Source organism: Herpailurus yagouaroundi, unplaced genomic scaffold (genome assembly GCF_014898765.1).
Source record: "Herpailurus yagouaroundi ecotype Mexico unplaced genomic scaffold, PumYag 188, whole genome shotgun sequence".
Classification (NCBI taxonomy): Eukaryota; Metazoa; Chordata; class Mammalia; order Carnivora; family Felidae; genus Herpailurus; species Herpailurus yagouaroundi.
Window position 1 is genome coordinate 19,068,885 of NW_024412419.1, and position 21,225 is coordinate 19,090,109.

Consider the following 21,225-nt stretch of genomic DNA (forward strand, 5'->3'; position numbering starts at 1 on the left):
AAAAAAAAAAAATCTACCCTCGAATGGAAAAGAAGCAAAGTCTCTATGCTATAGGCAGAACACTATTTCACAAAGGCCCAGCACATTATGAGAGCACAAAGGGAGGGGTAAGCTCCCCTTCCCCATCCCAGACAACAGATTCAACTCTCTCCCTGGGGCCAGACACAAGTCTCATCCTCACCTGGTCCTGAGAACCAAGGCCTCTCAGGGCACCCACCTCCCTGGTGCCAACTTCTAGCCGCTGGAGGGGGCTCTGGCTTCACAGAGGGACTGTATGGCCACCTTCCCTCCAAGCCTCTGACCTCCTGGCTTTTCTTTGCCCATCTGCTATGGCTTGCCTGGCATTTGCAAACCCCACCTTCAGGCTTCTATTCCCCACGAAGCTCTTCAGGGTCCTGACTTGACTTGCCTGGGTGCTTAATTAACTGCACATTCCCCCATCCTGGCTCCAGTACATCTGCCTAGAGTCCCAGCTCCTGCAGGGCCTTCTGAACATCGGTCTTGACCTCATTTCTTACCTGACTCTCCTAAGCTCTGGACTTCCCGTGGGGTCTCTCAGCCCTGACCCTCTATGACATGTTCATCATGTTCAGAGTATTCCCATCATCCCTTAGGCCTTCATCCTCAAAGCAGGAGCCAGGTGAAAGCTACCTTTCTGGAGGCAGGAAGGACTAATGCCTGCCAGTGTCCACCTGACTAGGGCACTTCCTCCAACTGCAGCCTCGGGGTTTGCCCACTGACCCCTGCTCAGCCAGGGGTTGGTCCTCACCTGTGCAGTTTTATGAGGTTTTTTGTTTGTTTGTTTGTTTTCATTTTAAGGAGAAAAACTTAAATGACTTTTATAACATCTTGGAGGGCCTGAGGATGCTCCAACTGGAAGGTAACTCTCAGTTCTGCCCAACAAATGCATATCAAGCACCCTCTAGTTCATAGCCCTGGGGTAGGGGCTGTAGGGACGGAAAGGCCCCTCAGTGCCAAATTTCACTGCTTGAGAAATAGGTCTTGTCTCCCAGCATTGGACAACTTGGAAATGGCAGGCTGGTGAGAGGCAGTGACTGTTCTTAGGACTTTATCCCTTTCTGGTAAATGGCAGGAATTTCCATTTGGACAACAAGATAACCAGAAGGTCTCCTCACTATAACTCTAGGTCAGGCAAGAAGTCTGAGCCTTTCACACCTCTCTTGTCTAGAAGGCCCCATTTCCAGGGAGGGCTTGCCTATATGTAAGGCTGTTAGGCCCTGGGCTGGGGCTGGTGTGACTCCTTAGTAAAGGAACGTCCCTCCAACTCGGGTCGGGTGTGTGGTTTGCAGGTGGTTTTCTCCCGTCCAAGAAGCTGGAGCCCAGCTGGCCCTCAAGGTCGATTCTGAGCTGTTCTTTAGAAAAGGAGATGTGTATATGTGATCAGTCAGGGAATGAGGGAGGAAGAAGGACAGCATTCAGCTTGGGAGCCTGTCAGCAACAGGTTTGCTCTGTTTGTGTAAAGCCACCACTTGTCCCCATAGTATCTGCACATGCTGGGCTCCTTCACTCCTGGATGAATTATCCTCTGGGCATGCATGGCACAATCTTTGCTGGGCTTTCTCAGTATATTTCACAACTGCTCTGAGTTTATAATTTTTTTAAGTCCTTTATCAAATATGTGTCATAAATACCACTGGAATCAGGAGCATTTATCACATAGCTGGGTTCTTTCTTGAGCTCTGAAAAAAATTATTTGACTGTACAACCTTTCTCGGGGCTCTGATTTAATGGACTTCTCTGCTGCAAAGCCACTGAAATGCGTTGCCTTTTAATATTTGACACCTCTTCCTCTTTATTACCACCTCAGACAGCCCTTCTAGTCCAGCTGGAATGAGCCCATTAGTCTCTGACAAATAACTCGTGTATTTGATGAAAAATATGCAGAAGCTTGGCTGCAATGTCTTCTCCAGGCTTGGTTCTGTTTGCAGCCTCCCTCTTCTCTAAACAAAGCATCGGGGCCAGGCTGACCCTCCCCAGTGTCCCTTTTCTCTTGGATGCCACTTGCTGCCAGGTCCACAGAGTCAGTTTATCCCACCACTTATAACGGGCTTTGAGGTGGGGTATTTAGAGATGTCCATCACTGAGTGTTAAGAATTAGCCTCACAGCGGCACTGTTCATAGTAACCAAAAGGTGGGAGCCATCCACGTGTCTACTGACAAATGAACAGATAAGCAAACTGTGGTACATACACATAATGGAATTGCATTCAGCTTTCAAAAGGAAGGAAATTCTGACACATGCTACAACGTGGATGGACCTTGAGGGTATTACATGAAGTTAAATAAGCTAGCCACAAAAGGGAAAATACTGCATGATTCCCTTCATATGAGGTACCTAGAGTAGTCAGATTCGTAGAGACAGAAAGTATCATGGTCAATGCCAAGAGCCGGGGAAGAGGCGCATGGGAAGTGGTTATTGAATGGGTACAGAGTTTCAGTTTTGCAAGATGAAGCATTCTAGAGATTGACTGCACAGCACCATAAACGTGCTTAACACTACCGACCTGTACACTTAAAATAGTTACAATGGTAAATTTTACTGCAATTAAAAAAAAAAAAAAAGAATTAGCTTCAAATTCCACCAGTAGAGGAGAAACTGACACAGAAGTTTTATGAGCACTTGAGTTCCATCATTTATTCATGCTTTCTGGATCAGTTGGCTCTTGCTGTGTAACAAACACTTCTAAGATTTAGTGGCTTAAAACAACAACCATTGATTTAGATTATGATCCTGGTCTGCAGTTTGGGCTGGGCTCAGCTGATCTAGGTGAGGCTCAGCCGATTTTGGTGGGAGCTGGCCGGTGTGAATGGCTCCTCTCTGCTCCACATGGCCTTTTATCCTCCAAAAGACTCACTCAGGCTTGTTCATGTCATGGTAGTGGCAGGGGTCCCAAGAGAGTGAGCAAAAGCAAGCAAAGTTTTTGAGGCTCTGGTTCACACTCACATAATGTCCTTGCAACCACATTCTCTGGTCAAAGCAAGTCACAAGGCCCATCAAAATTCAGAGGGTGGGGAGACGAACTCCACCCCTTGATGGGAGGGGAGGCAAAGAATTTTTGCCATCTACCACACAAGCTGTATGGTTGTGCCATGGCCCCATGATAAATGTTGAAGATAAACATATAAATAAGTTACAGTCTAGTGCGGGAGACATACACGTAAATGAATAATTACAATGGACAGTGTGCTCTAAAGAAGTAAGCACAGGATGCTTTGGGAGCATGGAGGAGGGCGGAGGGCAGCGGCATGTGGGAGAAGGAGGGGAAAGAGGCAGACACCTGGGACACAGTAACACCTTAACTGGTATTGCAGGTCAAAATGATCACTAGCCAGAAGAAGGGAGGAAGAGAGATTGAGGCGGAGGGCCCCGAGAAGGGTGAAGGCTGGCAGGGGACATGCCTGGGGTACAAGGAAGCTTCAGTGAGGAGTAGAAGAGGCGGGCCATGTCACAGATGGCCTTGAAGACTTTACTGAAGCTGGATGGATGGCCAGGTTGCTGAGTGGAGGGGGCTTAGGGCCGGCAACAGCCAAGACATCCTCGGGGGCTGCTGCCCTAACCCAGGTGAAAGAGGGTGGTGGCTCAGACACCCAGGTGTTCCTGAGGCCAGGAGAGAATCAACAGCAGAGATTTCTAGGCAGTGAAAGAGTCAGGGTGGAGAAGAGAGGAATCAGCAGGGAGATTCAGTGTCCCCTGGGCCTGTGCTTTATGCCCAGCAATCTGAACAGCCAGGAGTTCCCCACTGAGGGGCCAAGGCCAAGGGCACAGCACAGCCACTATGTGGCCAGGCAAGGGCATGGGGTCCTGCAGGCACAGCTGGGGCATCCCACCCAAAACCCAGGAGACCAGAAAAGAGTTCGCTGTTATCAGCCAACAAGGAAGGACCTGAGGTCAAGGCTTCCCTTCCTCCACAAGCTTGAGGCAGCCAGATTCTGCAGGGTGCTGGGGTGCTGCAAGGTCTACCCCGAAGGCCCAGCCCCTGCCAGGCTCTGCCCCAGTGCCCACAAACTGTCCAAACTGGGCACAGCGTTGCTGGTCGGAAAGCTTCCCCAGGACCCCACATTCTTCCAAGACCCTCGTACATTAAGTGGTTGTCCTTGGCCGAGACACGGGGTAGGCGGGAAGGCAGCTTGTGCCTGGAGCCGGTGCTGGCTTCCTCCCATGGATCCTGGGTCATGATGTCCTGAAACATCCTCTCTCTGGCTGGGCACTCAGCCGGCAGCAATAAGCACACACTGCCTGATCAATACTTTGAATGCACTTGGGGCCCCGCTGTGAAAAGGAATCCCCTGGTGAGCACTTTCATAAATTGAAAAATTTTTCTGAAACTGAGTAATCCTGCCCAGCTATTAAATCCAGATTTCCGCCAAGTGAGAGTAGAAAGTGCTTACATTTCGATGGTGACCTGGATCTCTGAGCACCTCCCAGATCCGTCCAGGATTCCCGGAGGCGGCAGGCGGTACCTGCCAGCACTGGGGCTGCACTCTGGGGCTGCACTTGTAATCTTTGCTGGGACCTTGGTTTGAAGTCAGAGCTTTCAAAAACAATCAGAATGCTCCAGGCCCAGGAGGCGTGGTATTTTGTAACCACTGTGTTTTCCTGGCCCCCTGGGCATGGTTAACTCAGCAGGCGCATGGCTGCATCCATCACTCACAGCAGTGTGACAACCAACGGGGAGGCAAGAGCAGGTGCTTCTAAGTGCTTGAGGGAACTGAGCACCTAAAGCTGGGGCAATGTGCCCAGGGTCACACAGCCAATTAGTGACAAAGCTGGAATGAGAACCAGGACCCAGAACTCCAGCCCAGAACTCTCTAACCCCCACACGACTTCACTCAAAAAGGTGACGTCACCCACCAGGCTCATGTTTCAGGAATGAATTCAGTTGGTGGCTCTTCTTGGAGCCGATGTGTGAACATGGCGAGCAGTTCAGCCTCAGGCCCGCCGGACCCTGCAGGTTCCCCCCATCGTGTCCTTGAGCGAGCAACAAGCTGGGGCTGCGGGTCCCACAGCCTTGCCGCCTGCACCTCTCCCAGATGTGTCCCACAGGCCCTCACCCCAACCCCAAACTGAAGTCACCATGCCCTCCCTTCCTGGTGTCCCTCCAGAAGCCTGGAAGTGGCCCTCGTGCTGGCTGCCTCCCTTCCCCTCCAGCACTGAGCCCCCCCCCCCCCCAGGTTTCACAGCCTAAATATTTGTCTTTCTTTGTCCTTCTGTCCCCATTGTAGTTCAGGCTTTTGTCACTTCTCACTTAGATCATGGAGTGATCACCACCATCAGCGAAAACATCATGCCTGCCTCCCCTTGGGCATTTACTATGTGCCAGGCCCACAGCTAACAGCTTACCATGGACTGGCTCATTTAACCTTCAACAAAGGTAGAAACTGAGGTTTCAGACACGTTCCCAGGGTCATACAGCTGATAGGAGGCAGAGTTCAGGTTCTCCCCGGGGCCTGGCTGAGGCTTCCCCTCGCCCCACCTGCCTCTGGGCGTCCACCGGTTCTCCCTGTCCCGCCTCTAACACGGCTGCCAGAACGATTTGTCTGGCACCCAGGTCTAAGCCCGTCCCTCCCCTGAACAGAATCCCATGGCTCCCTGGTGCCCACGAGACTGAGCTGCCACCCTCTCACAAGGTTCTTGAGGTCTGACCCCACCTGCCGACCTATCACGTCCCTTTGTTCCCAATCTGCCCCCAGGTGCCCTGCACACCCTCCACCTAGTGCTTCGGGCCCTACTGGTCTCCCTTGTCCAGGTCTGAGCGCACCCACGGGAGCCTTCCAGAGGCCCCAGCCAGAGGGCCCACACACACCCATGCAGGTACCCTGCAGCTCCGCCTGATGTGGGGTTGGTGGTGGTCAGTGAGTCGGCATTGCCCACACAACTTAGACCCCCTTTCTCACTGTCTGCCTTGGTCTTCAGCAGAACCAGAGCCCGGTACGTGCTCACAAAGAAGGGCCTACCTGACACCAAGGCCCACAAGCCCCTGAGCTCAAGCTCAGGGATTTTCCACCAGGCTCTGGAAAAGAGTGGGAGCCTCTGTCCCCATTTTGCAGATGTGGAGACAGAGGCTTGTCCAAGGACATACAGGTGTCAGGGACAGAGCTGGGCTCGGGAGCACATCTTGACAGACAGCCAATGCTGGCCCATGTGGACAGAAATGACTGGTCAGTCTGCAGCAGGGCATTTTGGAAAGTAATCCCAGAACACCAGCCAGGGTGCAGCATAGACCTGGAGGGCTCAGGGTGATGGTAGGGGACTTGGAATCAGGGCTCAGTTCTGCAGACCACCCTCTTGTATTCATCTGCCAAAGAACATAGCCCTTCCTGACAACAGTCTATGTCATTCTGGCCCAGCATCTGGGCCTCTGATGTCCGGCAACCAGCAGCTAGAGGGTCCGGGGGGCAGGCAGGCAAGGCAAGGCCAGTGGGAGTGTTGATCGTCCGAAGGCCCTAACTTTTGCAAGGGAAAGAGTTTCTCTAAACTAATCAGGGTAGCCATCGGGCTCTCTTCCTTACCCTGCTGAGCCTTGAGGTGGGTCTAGGAGACATCCCCAGGTTTGGAGCCCACAGGCCCGGGACACTCTCTGAACCAACCCCAGGTGGCCAAGACACCAGGCAAAGGTAGGTGTGCGTCAGGGCGGGAAGGCCCCAGAGGCCACTTTGGGACCTGCTGGGGCTGTAAGCCAGGCTCCCCGACGCCGAAGCCCCAGCTGAGGGTGGGCACCCTGAGAGAACGGCCCAGGAAACGGGAGGAGGCGCACACAGGTCCTACCTCTTGCCGGCCTTCCCCAACAGTTCCGGAAGTGTGCAATGGAAGGAAGTGCTCTCCAGGCCCCCATTCCACCCCTCCCTTCTTGGGGCCCCTCTCTAAGAAGCTCACCCCATGCCTTGACTTGAGCGTTTAACATAAAGGATGCTGTTTTTGCAGGTTTTGTGGTTTTTATTCCTTTGAACCATATCCAGCCCATCTTACATCACAATGCCATGCTTTACTTGGTATCAGATACATCAGCACTCATTGGCATTTGGAGAACTCGTTCTGTAGTTTTATAACAGTTTTTAGTTGTCTGTGATAATGTATTCTCTGTTTCCAATTGTCAGTATGGGAATCTTTTCCCCCAGCCTTTCAATTTCTGGGTTTGATTTTTTTTTTTTCTGTATTGTATTGTTTCGGTTTGTTTTTATTTATTTCTTTGTTTTCTTTCCTTCTTTTTTTTTTTCCTTTGCTTTTGAAAGTTGTTGTTCCTTTGGTTATGTAGCCCCTCCCAATTGCTGCTTGTTTACGCATCGTTTGTGACTTCTTTTGACTGTCAGTGTTGAGCCAGTCTTGCCAAGAAACAGTATCAAGTATTTTCCTATTTCTCTACTTCTTGAAAGAAAAAATTTTAATTAAAAAAAAAAAAAACTCTTAATGGGAACCTGGCCCTGTCTGTCTTCTCTGTTCTGCAGAAATGTTGAAGGAATTGAACCAGCAGCGCAGAGCGAAAGCGTTTACAGACCTGAAAATTGTTGTTGAAGGCAGAGAGTTTGAAGTCCACCAAAATGTTCTAGCTTCCTGCAGCTTGTATTTCAAGGACCTGATTCAAAGGTTTGCCTTCCTTCCAGCTGTGGTCGGGTCTGTTCCTTTGTAGGACGCTTTTGTGTCGCTTTTCTCCTCCCCTCTCTTGCAGGTTCCTGAAGCGTGACTCCCTGTCACAGAGCCAGTAGCCATCTCTCCCCCTCCTCCCCCTCCTCCCGAGTGCCCTCTCACACACAGCCTCAGAGCAGCCACTGCCCCCGGCCTGCCCCACGCAGCTTTGCTGGTCACCCGGGGGCCACTGTCAGCAGTAGACGACACCCCGGCCCTGCCCCGAGGATCCCGAGTTCTCAGTGGCTCACAAGCCCTCCCTGAGATTAGGAGGACTGTAGACTCCACGTAGGCTCCACTTTAAGGGACCACTGCACACTGTCCCCACTGGTCGAGCACGGGGTCCCAGGCACCGTCATCACTGCTGTCGATAGTGAACTTAACGCCAGGAAAGCACATCGACCAGACCGTCCCCCGCTGAGGAGCACAAGGTGCCGTTTTCCACAGCTCGAGTCGGGGAGAAGAGACTTGTAGCCAAATCCTCATTCACGCTGCATGCCTTGATACTTGTACACTGAGCCTAAACCGGCGTTGTCTGAGCACAGACCACGTGTGTCCTAAACACGGTCTCTCTCAGCCTTTGCTCCCCTGCCCTCTGCCCTCTGCCCTCTGCCCCGGCTCTTTCTACCTGAATGAGTTTTAATGGTGCATGAGCATCTTTTTTTTTTTTTTTTCTTCCATTTTGTTGATTTTTTTAATTTGTCTGCTTCATACCCTCGCAAACGAGTCAGGGGCCACCTTCTAGCTCCTTAGTGAGGGAGAGCAGCCGAGGGGGCCGGCCCAGGGTAACGCTCCTGTCTCTCTCACCCATCAGCAGATTAATGCCGCTGCTCATTTTGCCTTGCAGCCTCTCCGGGGCGGACGCTGAGCCGGGACTGGGCTCAGAGTGAGAGGACAGGACCTCTGCTTGCTTCCCAATGCTGTGTTTGGACTTGCCAACTAACCCCAGAGTGACTGTGTTTTGTTTCAGGATGGCACACTGGCTGGCACCTCCTTTCCAATCTGTTGTGTCCTTTCACTTAGAGCTGAGCTGCCCGGCGTGCAAGCCCCGCCCAGCCACACTGGCCCCAGCCATGCAGGACGGGGCAGGCTCTTTGTGACTTCCAGTCTCATGGACAGCTTGGGTCTCCCGCCCCCGGTGCTTGGGTTCTCGCTATCCAAGCACAGGGGTCAGGGGCATGAGCTCTGGGGTAAAGGGGCACGTTCAGTGGCTTCTTCAGGCCAAGGGAGGTCTTTGTGCTGCCATTCTTGGCAAATTCTGGTACTGGCAGTGACCAGCATCCTAGGGCCTTGGTCCCTGCTACAGACCAGCTGGAGAGCACAGAGCGGGCAGGATGCAGGGGCAGGTTGGTACTAAGCGATGGCCCAGCCCTGGGCTAGAATGATGCGGGCAAGAGGAGCGCAAGAGCCATTTGAATGTCTTCAGAGACCTTACATGCAAAGCCAAACTTGTACACAGCTGAGAAGAGGACACCACTAGGTGGGAACCCAAAGTAGTGAAGCCTTCTTAGGCCAAAAAGAAAGAGGAAGAACATTCCAGGCAAGGGGTGGTTTGCTTGGAATGGTCTGGAATACAAGGAATGTTCTAGAATGTTCTAGAATGCTCCAGACAGGGGATGGGTTCCTGAAATGAAAAGCTGGGACAGAGACTGTCATGAGCAGTGTGGAGGGGAATATAGCCTTCGCAGAGATGGGTGTGAGCTGGGGTGAGATAGGCAGGCAAGCCCGGGCCCCTGGGGCTAGGGCCCTGGGCTTGGTCTGAGGATGTGGGGGTCATCAGGAGCAGGGGATGCTCACCTGAAGATGAAAGAACTGTGGGATGTGCCTCGGTGACCCTAAGCGGAACTGATGGGTGCTAGAGCCAAGAGGCAGTCACTGGAAGGGAGAGGGCACCCCACTGGGAGCTAGGAGACCTGGGTTGTACACCTGACTCTGCCACTTGTCCTATGACCCCAGGCAAGTCACGTCCTCTCTCTCGGGCCTCGAGATTTCTCATCTGTAAAACAGGAGGTTGGTTCAAATGACATCCAGGTTTCCTTCCAGCTCTGACATCCCAAGGTGGCGGTAAGGGGATGGGCATGGCCGGGCCTGCAAAGGCTTCCCGTGTGCAAGCCCTAGGACGTGAGAATGGTGAGATCACAGGGTGGAAGGTGGGTCCATGGACCAATGTCAGGGCAGAGCTGAGGGGGTGATGAAGGACGTCCAAGTAGACGCATCTCGTAGGCAGCCACAGAGAAGGGTCTGAATCCAGACAGGTTGAGGCCCGGGGAGACTCCTTCGGCATACAGGAGGGCACTCAGGGAGGAGGGAAGGCCGAAGCCAAGCCCAGAGACCCCCTGTGGTTGAAGGTCACAATGCTAATTTGCAGCCATTTCAACCTTTTACTTCCCTCAACTTGACCTTGGTGCACATCACCATTTCTGCCCATGGCTGCAAAAAGAGTCCTCTTGTGGGGAGGAAAGTGGACTCGCTACGGAAAGACGATTTCCTTTCTGGCCGTGTAAAATTCTGGAGAAGCTCACGCTCTCGCGGTCAGGGGACGGTTGACGTCACCAGGCCATTTCAGTCTGTGACCCTGGAGACTTGGTGTATATCAGGCAGGACGGCTCAGCGAGAGAAATGGGGCCCTGCCCACTGAGCCCGAAGCAGGTGCTTCCCTCTCGGGCGTCTGCACTACAGAAACAGAGGGAGTGGGCACAGTCTGTTTGTGGAACGTGGTGTCCCGGTCCTTACCTTCATGAGGGTCTCGGTGAGCACTGTCAGGGGCGGGTGGCTGTCCCAGGACCCGCAGACCCAGAGGCTCAGGCTGGACTCCTTTCCACCTCCGTCCTGGGGCCGGTAATGCGTTCACCACTCCAGCCCCAGCAAGGACACCATCCCAGCCCCCAGCCTCGACCCTGGTGTGGACAACCTCACCCTGGGCCACAGGACAGACCTTAGGGAAACCAAGTCATTCGGTACTTTTCGCTCAGCTAACAAGCAGGAGCCCTTCCTGGGTGCCAGGTCTGGCCGGAAACGCTAGATGAGATGAGTCTCTGCCTCGAGGAGGCCCACAGCCTGCCAGGGGGAGCCTGTAAAGAAGTGTGAACGGGAGAGCAGACTGAGCACACAAATGGGGTTTAGCGGCTCACAGGCAAAGCACCTAACTGTGGTAGAAGAGGTGTTCAGGGACAGCCCCCAGGGAGTGGTGGCATCTGGTGTGGGTTTTAAACAAAGAAGGGAATTGGCCGGGCTGGTGAGTAGGACAGAGCCACTGCTGGCAGAGGAGGGAGAGAGTGAGGCCGGTGCCAGAGGTGGAGCCGGCTCGCAAGGCTTTGCTGGAAGCCCGGAGGGGCCACGGTCAGATCTGTGTTTCATAAGGATAACAATCAGTGAGCGGGAGAGCAGGATCTCAGTGTCCTCTCTTGACCAGCTCAGCTGCCCGTGAGCCCCGGGGCCAGGCAGATGTCCTGCCCGGAGCCCCCGTTCTCCAGGCCCCAGGCCGACTCCCCACCTTTGTCCATGTGTTCTTTCCTCACATGTGCACGTACCTTTAGTGTGGCTGCAACGGCTTCTTTCCACTAGTCTTCCCTGACTGAGATTCAAACTCCTGTCTTTTTCCTCTGATGAGGACAAGACCCAGCCCAGAAGGAGACTTGTAGAAATGTCTAATGCCATCCTGAAAATCCTCCCACTAACCCTGAGAAGCAGGTGCCATTAGTATCCCCATTTTACAGATGAAGAAATTGAGGCCCAGAGAATTTTAAGTAAGCAAGCAGGTCCGGGATTGGAATCAAGGTCTGACTCCAAAGCTCATGCTTTTACCACCCGTTCGCTAACCTGGAGAAGAACAAAAATGTAGTCTTTATTTGTGCATGAAGTCTATAAGGAAAGAAAGTGAAACTTAGGGTTGACCGTGTAGTCAGATGGGCAAGGAAAAAGGATGGAGAGCCTGTGTGTGTGCATGTGTGTGTGTGCGCGCGTGTGTGTACACTTGTGTGTGTGCTAGAAACACTTGTAAACTGGACATCAGATCTGCCCAAGAGAAGACATAATCCTCACCTAAAACAGGTACCTAAGTTGCAGACACTTGCCCTCATCCAAGGGGAGGCCGTATCCTCTGGAGTGAGGAGCACCGGAGGAGACTCCGGGAGGCCATCGGGAAGCTCGGAGCAAAGCTTGTGCTGAGATCCCCAGGCCGGACTCGCCATCCCTTTTTTGCCCCATCTGAGTCCCTGCGACAATCAGGGGTGAAAACACGGCAGGAAGGGGAGCTGCGGCTTTGCCTTTGGATAATGTGAGGGATAGAGTGCTGCGTGACCACCACACCTCTCCTGCACCCAGGCTGGTGGGGGACCCCAGCAGGACTGAGTGGGCTGAGCCCCAGGTTTCAGAGGCTTTGAGCCGACTAGAGCTAGTGGGGTTCTGTGGTGTGGTTGCAATCTCCCAAGTCCAGAGTCACTTCTCAACCCTGCTGAGCAAGACCTGGGTCTGCCCTGGACTTTTGGGGGAGCCTACAAAGAAGTCCCTTCACTTATCCCCAGGAGCCAAGGAGCCCTCAGGGTCCACTTGTGCCATGAGAGGCATTGGCTGCACCCCTTTGCCGGGTAGGCTGTGGGCCCCATCACAGAGGACAGGGGGCTGTCCTTAGAGATAGCAGAGGGAATGCCCTCCCTGCCAGTACTTCCGAACACGACCACAAGCCTGGGTGTGGGAGAAAATGTCAAGCCCCAGAGAAACTTGCCCCCTCATCATACCAAATAGGACAGAGACCTGGCATTCTGCCTTCTAGCTGAAACCCTCATCTCACAAAGTCTGTTGGAGCCAATGACTCATTCGAACTATATTCTCTTTTCATATTAAATAAAAACAGATGGCGACATTGATTTGTCCAAGGTGCTTTTCACAAGCCCCATGTATAGGCTCTGGGCTTCTCCATCTTTCTCACCAGGGGAAGCTAAAGGGATCTACCTAACTGAGTGGCATAGAGTCCAGATGTAGGGGAGCCCAACAGACTTTAACACAATAGTCAGGCCATATGCTGCCTTTCACCTCCTTCCCTGTGGGGTTGGGCATTTGTGGGTGGCAGTCTGCCCCCTTTCCTGGCAGAACAGAGAGGTGTGGCCGGAAGACCACATAATAAGACAAGAGATTCACAGATCTCGAAGGCCAGCAGAAAAATTTACGTCAGACCCATCGCCAAATCACCATGGGTGGGCCAGGGCTCACCCGGTGAGACTAGAGTGTGCCGTGTCTGTGCCCTGGAGCAGGAACGTGCCTGAGCTCCTACGCATGCAGTGGGATGGAAATCACATTGGAGGAGCGGGGTCATCCTCCTGAGCAGTCAGGATGCCATCCTCAGTCACCACCTGCTCCATGACATCCCCCACCCACCACTGCCCCATGTGTCCCTCCCATTCTAGATCTAAGTTGCAAAATGAACGCATATGATCACTGAGGTGTGCGAGGAGTAACGAAGGAGTGCCCTAAAATCTAGGGAGGGCAGTTCTTATCCAGGAGAGCAAATTGCTGATGGTGGGATCTCAAACCATCTCCTCTTTGGGATGAGGCATTCCTGGCATGTCCACAGATCCAGGCCTGCCAAGCAGAGGGTGTGTCCCATACCTGAGGAGAAGGTGAGCCCAGGGAGTTTGGGTCTTCTGGCAGAACCCATGGGTCCTGTGTGGACGGGGCAACACCACCCTGCCCCACACTCCCACCCCCAGTGTTAGGTTCATGGCCCAACCTGACAAGGCTACCACTGCTCATTCCTGCCCTGCCCCATCTCCTTCCAAGGCCATGTCATGACCCAGACTACCCAGCAGCTTTCAGTACTCCATGTGGCTGAGTGGAGCAGGAGACTTGGACCCCAAGAGCCAGCTTAGGACAGGGACAGAATGGTCATCTGTGGAGGACACAGCTTCCCACTGGTGACCAATGGCCACCCAAAAGAAGCAATGCCTCCCAGGGGATCCCTACTTATACGGAAGAGGCCTAGGGATCACTGAGGTCTAGTCCCAAGACAGTCTGATGGTCAGCAATGGAAAGTGACCACCAGCTTCCCTTGGCCCCATGAACACCCATGTGGACAATGAACATGTATGTGCAGATGAGCTACATAAGGCCTCACTGCCTGGGGCCTCACCTCCTATAGGTCTTGAGCTCAGCCAGCCAACAAAGCCTCCAGCCATTCCCCAAATGTCCTTTGCCCAGCAGCCCCCTGCTTTCCACAGGGGGCCTGAAGGAACAGCTATAGCCATGCATTATAGGGACAGTGGTTCTTGCCAACCCTGGACGGCACCCGCCATGGTCAACACCCCATATGCCTCCTCACATTGTCCCTGTACTCCTTGGCCATGTGGGCACCACTCTGTCCCCAGGACCCTCTCCCTGGCTCAGAATCTGGGTGGGACAAGCATCTCTCAGAAGCACAGCCATGCATGTCCCATCGGACTCATCACTCAGGGCCGTAGACTCCCCTGATGTTCCATCTGCCCAACACCCCTCCCCACAGGGTGATGCTGAGGGTTCTCAGGGTCACATGTCACATGGACTTCAGTGTGTGTGTGTGTGTGTGTGTGTGTGTGTGTGTGTATACAGCTGAAGTCCACCCCAGCTCTTCACTGAACTGGGGCTTGTCTCCTGGGTGGACAGGAGGGCTGGCCTGAGGTGGGCACAGCAGTGGCTGGGGACCTTGGGAGAATGTGAGCAGCCCGACTTTGGCCCCATAAGCCCTGCCCTGGCTGTGGCCCAGCAGGACCGCTGCAGAGCATGAAAGGTGTGAGGAGGAAGGGCCAGGCAGTGGCATGTAGGAATGAAGGCAGAGGCAGCAAAGACTGAGTAAGAGGTTGACCAGATGGCCCCTGAGGCCTGGGGTGTTAGATTTCTGTGGTTTCAAGTGATCACATAATGAACTAGTTTTATACTGAACAAAGTTACCCAAGCATGAAAATCTATCCCGACAGCAGAGGACTCGGTGTGTTAAGTCACTTGAAAAGTCACACACGCTGTGTATGTCTCTGGGTTTGAGAAGAGCCTCTGCCAGCACTGTTCCCTGTCAGCTTTCCCTCCAGGCCTGGAAGCAGGGCTCCGCAGGCCTCCATCAGATGAGCCATTCCGTGGGGAGGGCCCAGCGTGACACCCTGGGAAGGGTGGCAGGATCACAGCTACATCTGTTCCCTGCCCCATCATATCGGTGTTTGAAAAGCACTTGGTGGCCAGGCCTAACTGGAGAGAATGTGGCTCTCGTGGTCGCATTTCAGACTCTCGCGGGGAAGGTGTTTCCCAGCCTCTGTCACATAAACTTTCCATGGGACTTCAGATGCCATCCAGTTCAAGCCTCTTGTTTTGCAGAAGAGGAGCCTGAGGGCCAGAGAGGCAAGGTGGCGGCCTGTCAGTGACGGGGCGGGGTCACGCAGGTCCTCTAGCTCCCTGCCCACACAGGAGTCAGCCTCCCTCTGGGGCTAGCCTGCTTACTTCCGGACGCCTCCGCACCCTGGCTGCCAGCCACGGGGGCACCCAAGGGACCAGTCACGAGAGTCTCACCCCAGCCTCCTCAGGACTGGGGGGGAACACAGAGGTCATTTCCCAGCCACGTGGCAGAACCCGGCCTCGGGCAGGACCAGGCTCCGTGCAGGAAGCAGGACCGGTCAGAGTGGCCGTGGTGGGGCACCAAGCCAATCATCTCTGAAAAACCTGCCTCCTGACTCTTAACGCTCTGGGTGTCTTTCCTCCTGGTCACTTCTGTGGCACTGTTATTTTTGCCTCATCTTATCTGTTTCCTTCCAGGTGCAGCTTTAGGGCGCGGCTGCCAGGCCTTAGGAGCCTTTGCAATGGTTTTGTATTTCTGTAGACACCAGATATAAACATATTTATATATTTGTGTCCCTCCCCTGCTCCCCCCAGTTCACAAGCCCGACGCACACTCTACACGCAGGCCACTCTGACCTCTGACCCCGTGTTCCATGTGGCAGGAGGGCCCCGCCCCGGGCCAGGTCCCAGGTCATGGCTGCTGGCTGTCTGTGGCGGAAGTCCTTGGTTGTTCCCCTTCCCCTCCCCCCCAGCTCTAACCATTCTGTCCGTCTATCTTGTCTCGTCCTCAGTTTCAAAGCAATGTCATGAAGGGCTTCCTTTCCATGCCTAAAAAAGGAAACAATATGTTTTTGGAAATAGGTGGGGTTGGAGTCAGGGTTCCGGGACAGCTTGGGGCGATCGAGGGACGGCTCAGGATCGGCTGTGTTCACGGCCGGTTGGGGGCCTCAGTCACACCAGGGGCTCTCCCACTGGAGGCGGCCGGGCCCTGGACCCGCCGGCCTTGTTTGGCCGGGACGCCCGGAGCCGGAGCCGGCAGTGGGGCGGAATCGTATTGTTTCCCTTTGAGGCCAGTCCTGGTCCTCGTCCCCATCCACAGCTCATGCTTTTTGATTTGCATCTTTTTTTGCATGGACATGCCAAGTAGTGATAAGCAGGGTTTTCTGTTCTTTTGGGCGTCTCTGGTCAGACTCTTCTCTTTCAGATCCCGTGTAAGGTCGTTAGGTTCAGGCGTGTCATTGCCGTGTCCCTTGAGTCCTAACATGAAGGGCGTGACTGAGGCGTGCAGGGAGATCTAGCCCTGTGAGGAGGCGGCGCTGTGGCCGCGGGGTGGCAGGTAAGAACACCCTGGTCTCTGTGCCTAGGTCGGTGCAAGATGGCAGCCAGTGTGGCCGGGAGAAGCTGGAGCTCGTCCTGTCCAACCTGCAGGCCGATGTCCTTGAACTGCTCCTGGAGTTTGTCTACACGGGCTCCCTGGTCATCGACTCGGCCAATGCCAAGACGCTGCTGGAGGCCGCCAGCAAGTTCCAGTTCCACACCTTCTGCAAAGTCTGTGTGTCCTTTCTCGGTGAGCCGGGGGGGTGGGGAGCGCATGGGTCACCTGGAGGGAATAGCACGGGTGAGCAAAAAATTTGTAAGCAGTGAGGATTCAGAGGGAAAGGCTGTGTGTCCACCTCAGGGTGGAGCTGGATTTCACAAGGCAGCTTGAAGATGAAAATTCAGATAACTGCACGCCCTGGCACAGACCTGGACGCGTCCAGGCTAGAATCGCCGGTAGCCAGATCTCGGGAGAGCCGGCCAGACTGATGCCCGGTCTGGAGGCCAGGTTGGGTGAGGCTGAGGCCCATGGGAAGTGGCAGGTGGGCATATGAGTGGTGTTACTGCTGGTGTGATTCTAAAACGGGAGCCTGTCACAGTTATAGAAGACACTGGAAGCCTCAGCGTGGCCCTTGACCCCAGCCCAGGCCCAAGCTCTAAGGCTCACAGGCAGTGAGGATGCCTCCAAGCCTGGTACTGACACTCCATACCTCATGCTCTCGGTCCTTCTGCTGGGACCTGCGGGAGCAGAGGGAGGTCCCAGGACAGGAAGCATGTGACAGGGCAGAGGAAACCCCGGAAGGTACACCCACAGCTCCAGGGATACCGGAAATGGTCCTGTGGGGACCCTGGCTGCTAAAGGCAGGTCACAAGGACATGGACTTGGAGAGGGATCCAGAGTGTCAGGCGATAGGAATGGAGGGCCACCCTTCCAGGGCCCTGTGGTCAGTGGTCCTGTGCTCTTGCCCCCAGAGAAGCAGCTGACGGCCAGCAACTGCCTGGGGGTCCTGGCCATGGCTGAGGCCATGCAGTGCAGCGAGCTCTACCACATGGCCAAGGCCTTTGCGCTGCAGATCTTCCCTGAGGTGGCGGCCCAGGAGGAGATCCTCAGCATCTCCAAGGACGACTTCATCGCCTACATCTCCAATGACAGCCTCAACACGAAGGCCGAGGAACTAGTATATGAGACCGTCATCAAGTGGATCAAGAAGGACCCCGTGGCCCGTGCACAGGTAGTCCCCCACCCCACCCACCCCTTCTCCCTGTGTCAGGGGCATAGTGCAGGGATGGCGTCTGGAGCAAGGGTGCAGGAAGGTGGAAGAGGCAGGACGGCCTGGTCAGACCATCCGCGGGGTGTACAGGAGCCCCGAGGCCCGGGCAGGGGGAGGCTGGGACTGCCACTGTGGGCAGCAGAGAAGCAAAGGGAGGGATGAGAGATGAGGGGTCAGCTGCCAGAGGGTTGGAAGGGCTGTGTCCCACCTGAAGGAGACTCAAGCCAACGAGCGGCTGCAGGGCCGTACAGGGTAAAGCTGGTGCCCCAGGGCCCCTGTGAGCTCAGACCGGGCAGGAGGAGACCCCTCCCCCAATGCTCCGGTTATGGAGAGGGTGGAGGGCACCTGGACCAAACAGAAACCACGCCGGAGATGGGAATCCACTGCACACATCACAGGAGGGAAGTCCCTCGGAGGGGACAGCTGGGGAAATCGGAGCCAGGGTCCAGGGCAGAAGGAGAGGAGGGCAGGTCCCCGGAAGGATTCCAGGATCCCCGGAATCAGAATTCGATCACAACCCAACAGGATCTTTGGGCCAGAAAGCACGTGCTGAAGGCCTTGCTCAGAATGGGACTGCCTTGGTTCTCACATCTGAGCACCCCCCACCCCCAGGAGTTAGTATGGACACAGGTAGTTCTCAGGAGAGCTCAGAGTCCACCTGGAAAGCAGCACAGGAGGCCAGGGCCCACAACACCCTGAGGCAGCTGAGTGATAGAAGACAAGGGAACTTCACTGCGTGTGGAGCAGGAAGCGACACAAGGGAGGGAGGGGTGGGCCAGGCGCCGGCATCGGTAGCACGGGGCCCTCCACCCTGGCCCAGCCCCTGAGCCCAGGAGAAGGGCGTGCTCTGCTCGGATGGCGAGGGGGCAAGATTCATTTCTGGAGAAGGCTGTCAGGTTGGGCAGCTGTAATAGAGACTGCCCAATGCACTAAGGCCCCCAAATCTGTCTCCAGCCCAGACCTCCGAGTGTCTACTGCACACCTGTGGCCAATATCCCTGAAGCCCCTCTAATTCGTAAACCCCCAAAGCTACACACCTTCTTGTGTTGCTTCCTTCCATTCCACCCATTACCCAAAACAGAAGGCTGGATACCTCCCACACCTCCCACATCCATGGGGCCACACGTTGCTGTCGCTTCGTCTCCTCGCTCCCTCAGGAGAAGACCGACTTTCTCTCCCCATTCAGGACCCAGATCTCACCAGCATCACTGCAGTCGTCTCCCACGCGGTTGCCCTGCACCAGTCTTCCCCACTCCAAACTCATTCTGACCCTGCCGCCTGAGCGAGCGGTCTTCCTAAAGGACACGTTGGATCGTTTAATTTCTTTGTTTAAAGCCCCCGTGAGCGCGTCATCGACTCTGCAGGAAACACCACTCGGGCCTTGGCAAGGGAGGCATAGGGGTGGTCAGGCTCTGGCCCCCACTTTGTTGCGGTGGGGCCTCCACACCCACCGCAACAAAGACTGTTTGCACCTGACAAGAATAAGCTCCAGAGAATTCCCCACGTGCGCCGATCTCCCCACCCTTCCCATGCCTCTGTGTGTGCTTTTGGCGTCCTCCCTCCTCTCTGCCTGAGGCCTCAGAAATCTGCGATCCTTCCACACCCAGCTCAGGCGTCATCCACTCCCACACTCCCAGACCCCCTAACTGTACTCCTCCCTGGAGCCCCACTAGTGCCTTTTATGTAATGGTCCTCCCCCCCCCATTTTACTGTGTACACCTGAAAGTCAGACACCAGGTCTTCCTGGGCTTTGCACCCCCAATAAGGAAGGTCACCAATGATTTGTTGGATGAAACTAAAGCTGAGCAGTGAGCAAAAGGTTTGCCAGGCAAGAGGGATTTGAGTCAGTCCACGAAAAGCCTTCAATGCAGGTGAGAGGGGCCAGGTGCCGCTGAAGGGGTTTGTTGGCACTGGGGAGACGCAGGTTCTGACGGGGGTGACTGGCAAGCTTCACGATCACCGTCAGCCTTCCCGGGCCGTCGCACCTGTTTTTGACTTCCTGCCCCACGTGCGCCTCACCAGGGATCAGGATGCTCGTTTCAGCACCCCCCCCCACCCCGCCCCGCAGCCTGGGGTGAAGCAGACGCCCGTGAGCTGGGCGGAGGCAGGAAAGAGGTGCCGAAGAGGCAGACGGACGGTTCGCCCCAGGGTCAGCCGCGGCACACCCACCTCCCCCATTCCTCTCCTCTGGCTGGTGGGAGCCCCCGCTCTCACCGTCTAGGCTGGGCTGAGCAGTGTCTACACTCTCAAGCCAAATACACACTGGAGTGCCCCCTGTACAGTACCACACCCCTCCTTCCTGTCTCCCCAATCCAACTCGGCAGGGGTGGCTCCGTCCGTGTAACCTCGGTCGATCCCGTGTCTCCCCCACCCTGCAGTATGCCGCAGAGCTCCTGGCCGTGGTCCGCCTCCCCTTCATCCACCCCAGCTATCTGCTCAACGTGGTTGACAACGAGGAGCTGATCAAGTCGTCAGAAGCGTGTCGGGACCTGGTCAACGAGGCCAAACGCTACCACATGCTGCCCCACGCCCGCCAGGAGATGCAGACACCCCGAACCCGGCCCCGCCTCTCCGCAGGTACCGAGGGACATGCCCCGAACTCCCCAGATGCAGGTGCCATAGGGTCAGCCCCACTCTGGGTGGTCCCCTCCAGAGGCACCAGGCGCAGAGGCTAACAGCGTGGGGATGTGTCCAAAGGCCGTGCATCTGTATCCCTGCAGGTGTGGCTGAGGTCATCGTCTTGGTTGGGGGCCGTCAGATGGTGGGGATGACCCAGCGCTCACTGGTGGCCGTCACCTGCTGGAACCCACAGAACAACAAGTGGTACCCCCTCGCCTCACTGCCCTTCTATGACCGAGAGTTCTTCAGCGTAGTGAGTGCCGGGGACAACATCTACCTCTCAGGTGAGGCCCCCCCAGGGCTGGCTTGGGGACCAGGCAGGGACTTCCTAAGGGCTCCCCTCCCCACACCAGGGCTAAGGAAAGCTGAGGCCCGGAAGCCTCTACTTTGCAGGTGAAGTTTTCTCTTCCTGCCCCGGGGGCCGGGCCTGCCTGGCCGTGGGCCCCGCCTCACTCCCTGCCCGCTCTCTGGACCTCCCGTACTGCTCACAGGTGGGATGGAATCAGGGGTGACGCTGGCCGATGTCTGGTGCTACATGTCCCTGCTCGATAACTGGAACCTCGTCTCCAGAATGACGGTCCCCCGCTGCCGGCACAACAGCCTTGTCTACGATGGGAAGATTTACACCCTCGGGGGACTTGGCGTAGCGGGCAACGTGGACCACGTGGAGAGGTAATGAGGCCACAGTCACGAAAGCTAAAATCACTTTGCTCCTCCACCCCAGCACCAACCCAGCCGAGGCCGACTGGAGACGGGACATTTAGAGGGCAATAGTCCCAGGCTCTTCAAACACGGCAAAGGGAGAGGACCGAGGGTGGTGAGAGGGAAGCAGGAATGATGACGGCTGGCCCAGCCGCTGAGATGGGGCACTCTTGTCCCATTCAGGGGTCAGACAAGCTGGAGGCATAGTGGTGCAAAGGCACAGGATGGGCGCGGCTGGCCTGACCGGGCAGCTAGGAGGCGCACTGGCACTGGAAGTCCCAGCCCAGAGCAGCGCTGAGACGTGGGGCAAAGCTGCAAGCAATGGCCCAAATGTGTGCCACGTCAGTGGCTGTGACTCCAGGTCCCTGCCGAGCGGGAGGTTCC

General features: G+C 55.5%; 1 protein-coding gene across 4 annotated transcripts in view; it reads left to right on the forward strand.

The window, feature by feature from the left end:
* The window catches only part of KLHL29 (kelch like family member 29), a 315,742-nt gene that overhangs the window by 284,881 nt on the left and 9,636 nt on the right, over nt 1-21,225 (forward strand). For all 4 annotated transcript variants that reach the window (XM_040496160.1, XM_040496159.1, XM_040496161.1 and 1 more), the window contains exons 6-11: nt 7,465-7,603; nt 16,297-16,499; nt 17,222-17,481; nt 19,899-20,097; nt 20,241-20,423; nt 20,631-20,811. In XM_040496160.1, coding sequence (XP_040352094.1) covers nt 7,465-7,603; nt 16,297-16,499; nt 17,222-17,481; nt 19,899-20,097; nt 20,241-20,423; nt 20,631-20,811 — 1,165 coding nt within the window. The remainder of the gene's footprint in view (nt 1-7,464; nt 7,604-16,296; nt 16,500-17,221; nt 17,482-19,898; nt 20,098-20,240; nt 20,424-20,630; nt 20,812-21,225) is intronic.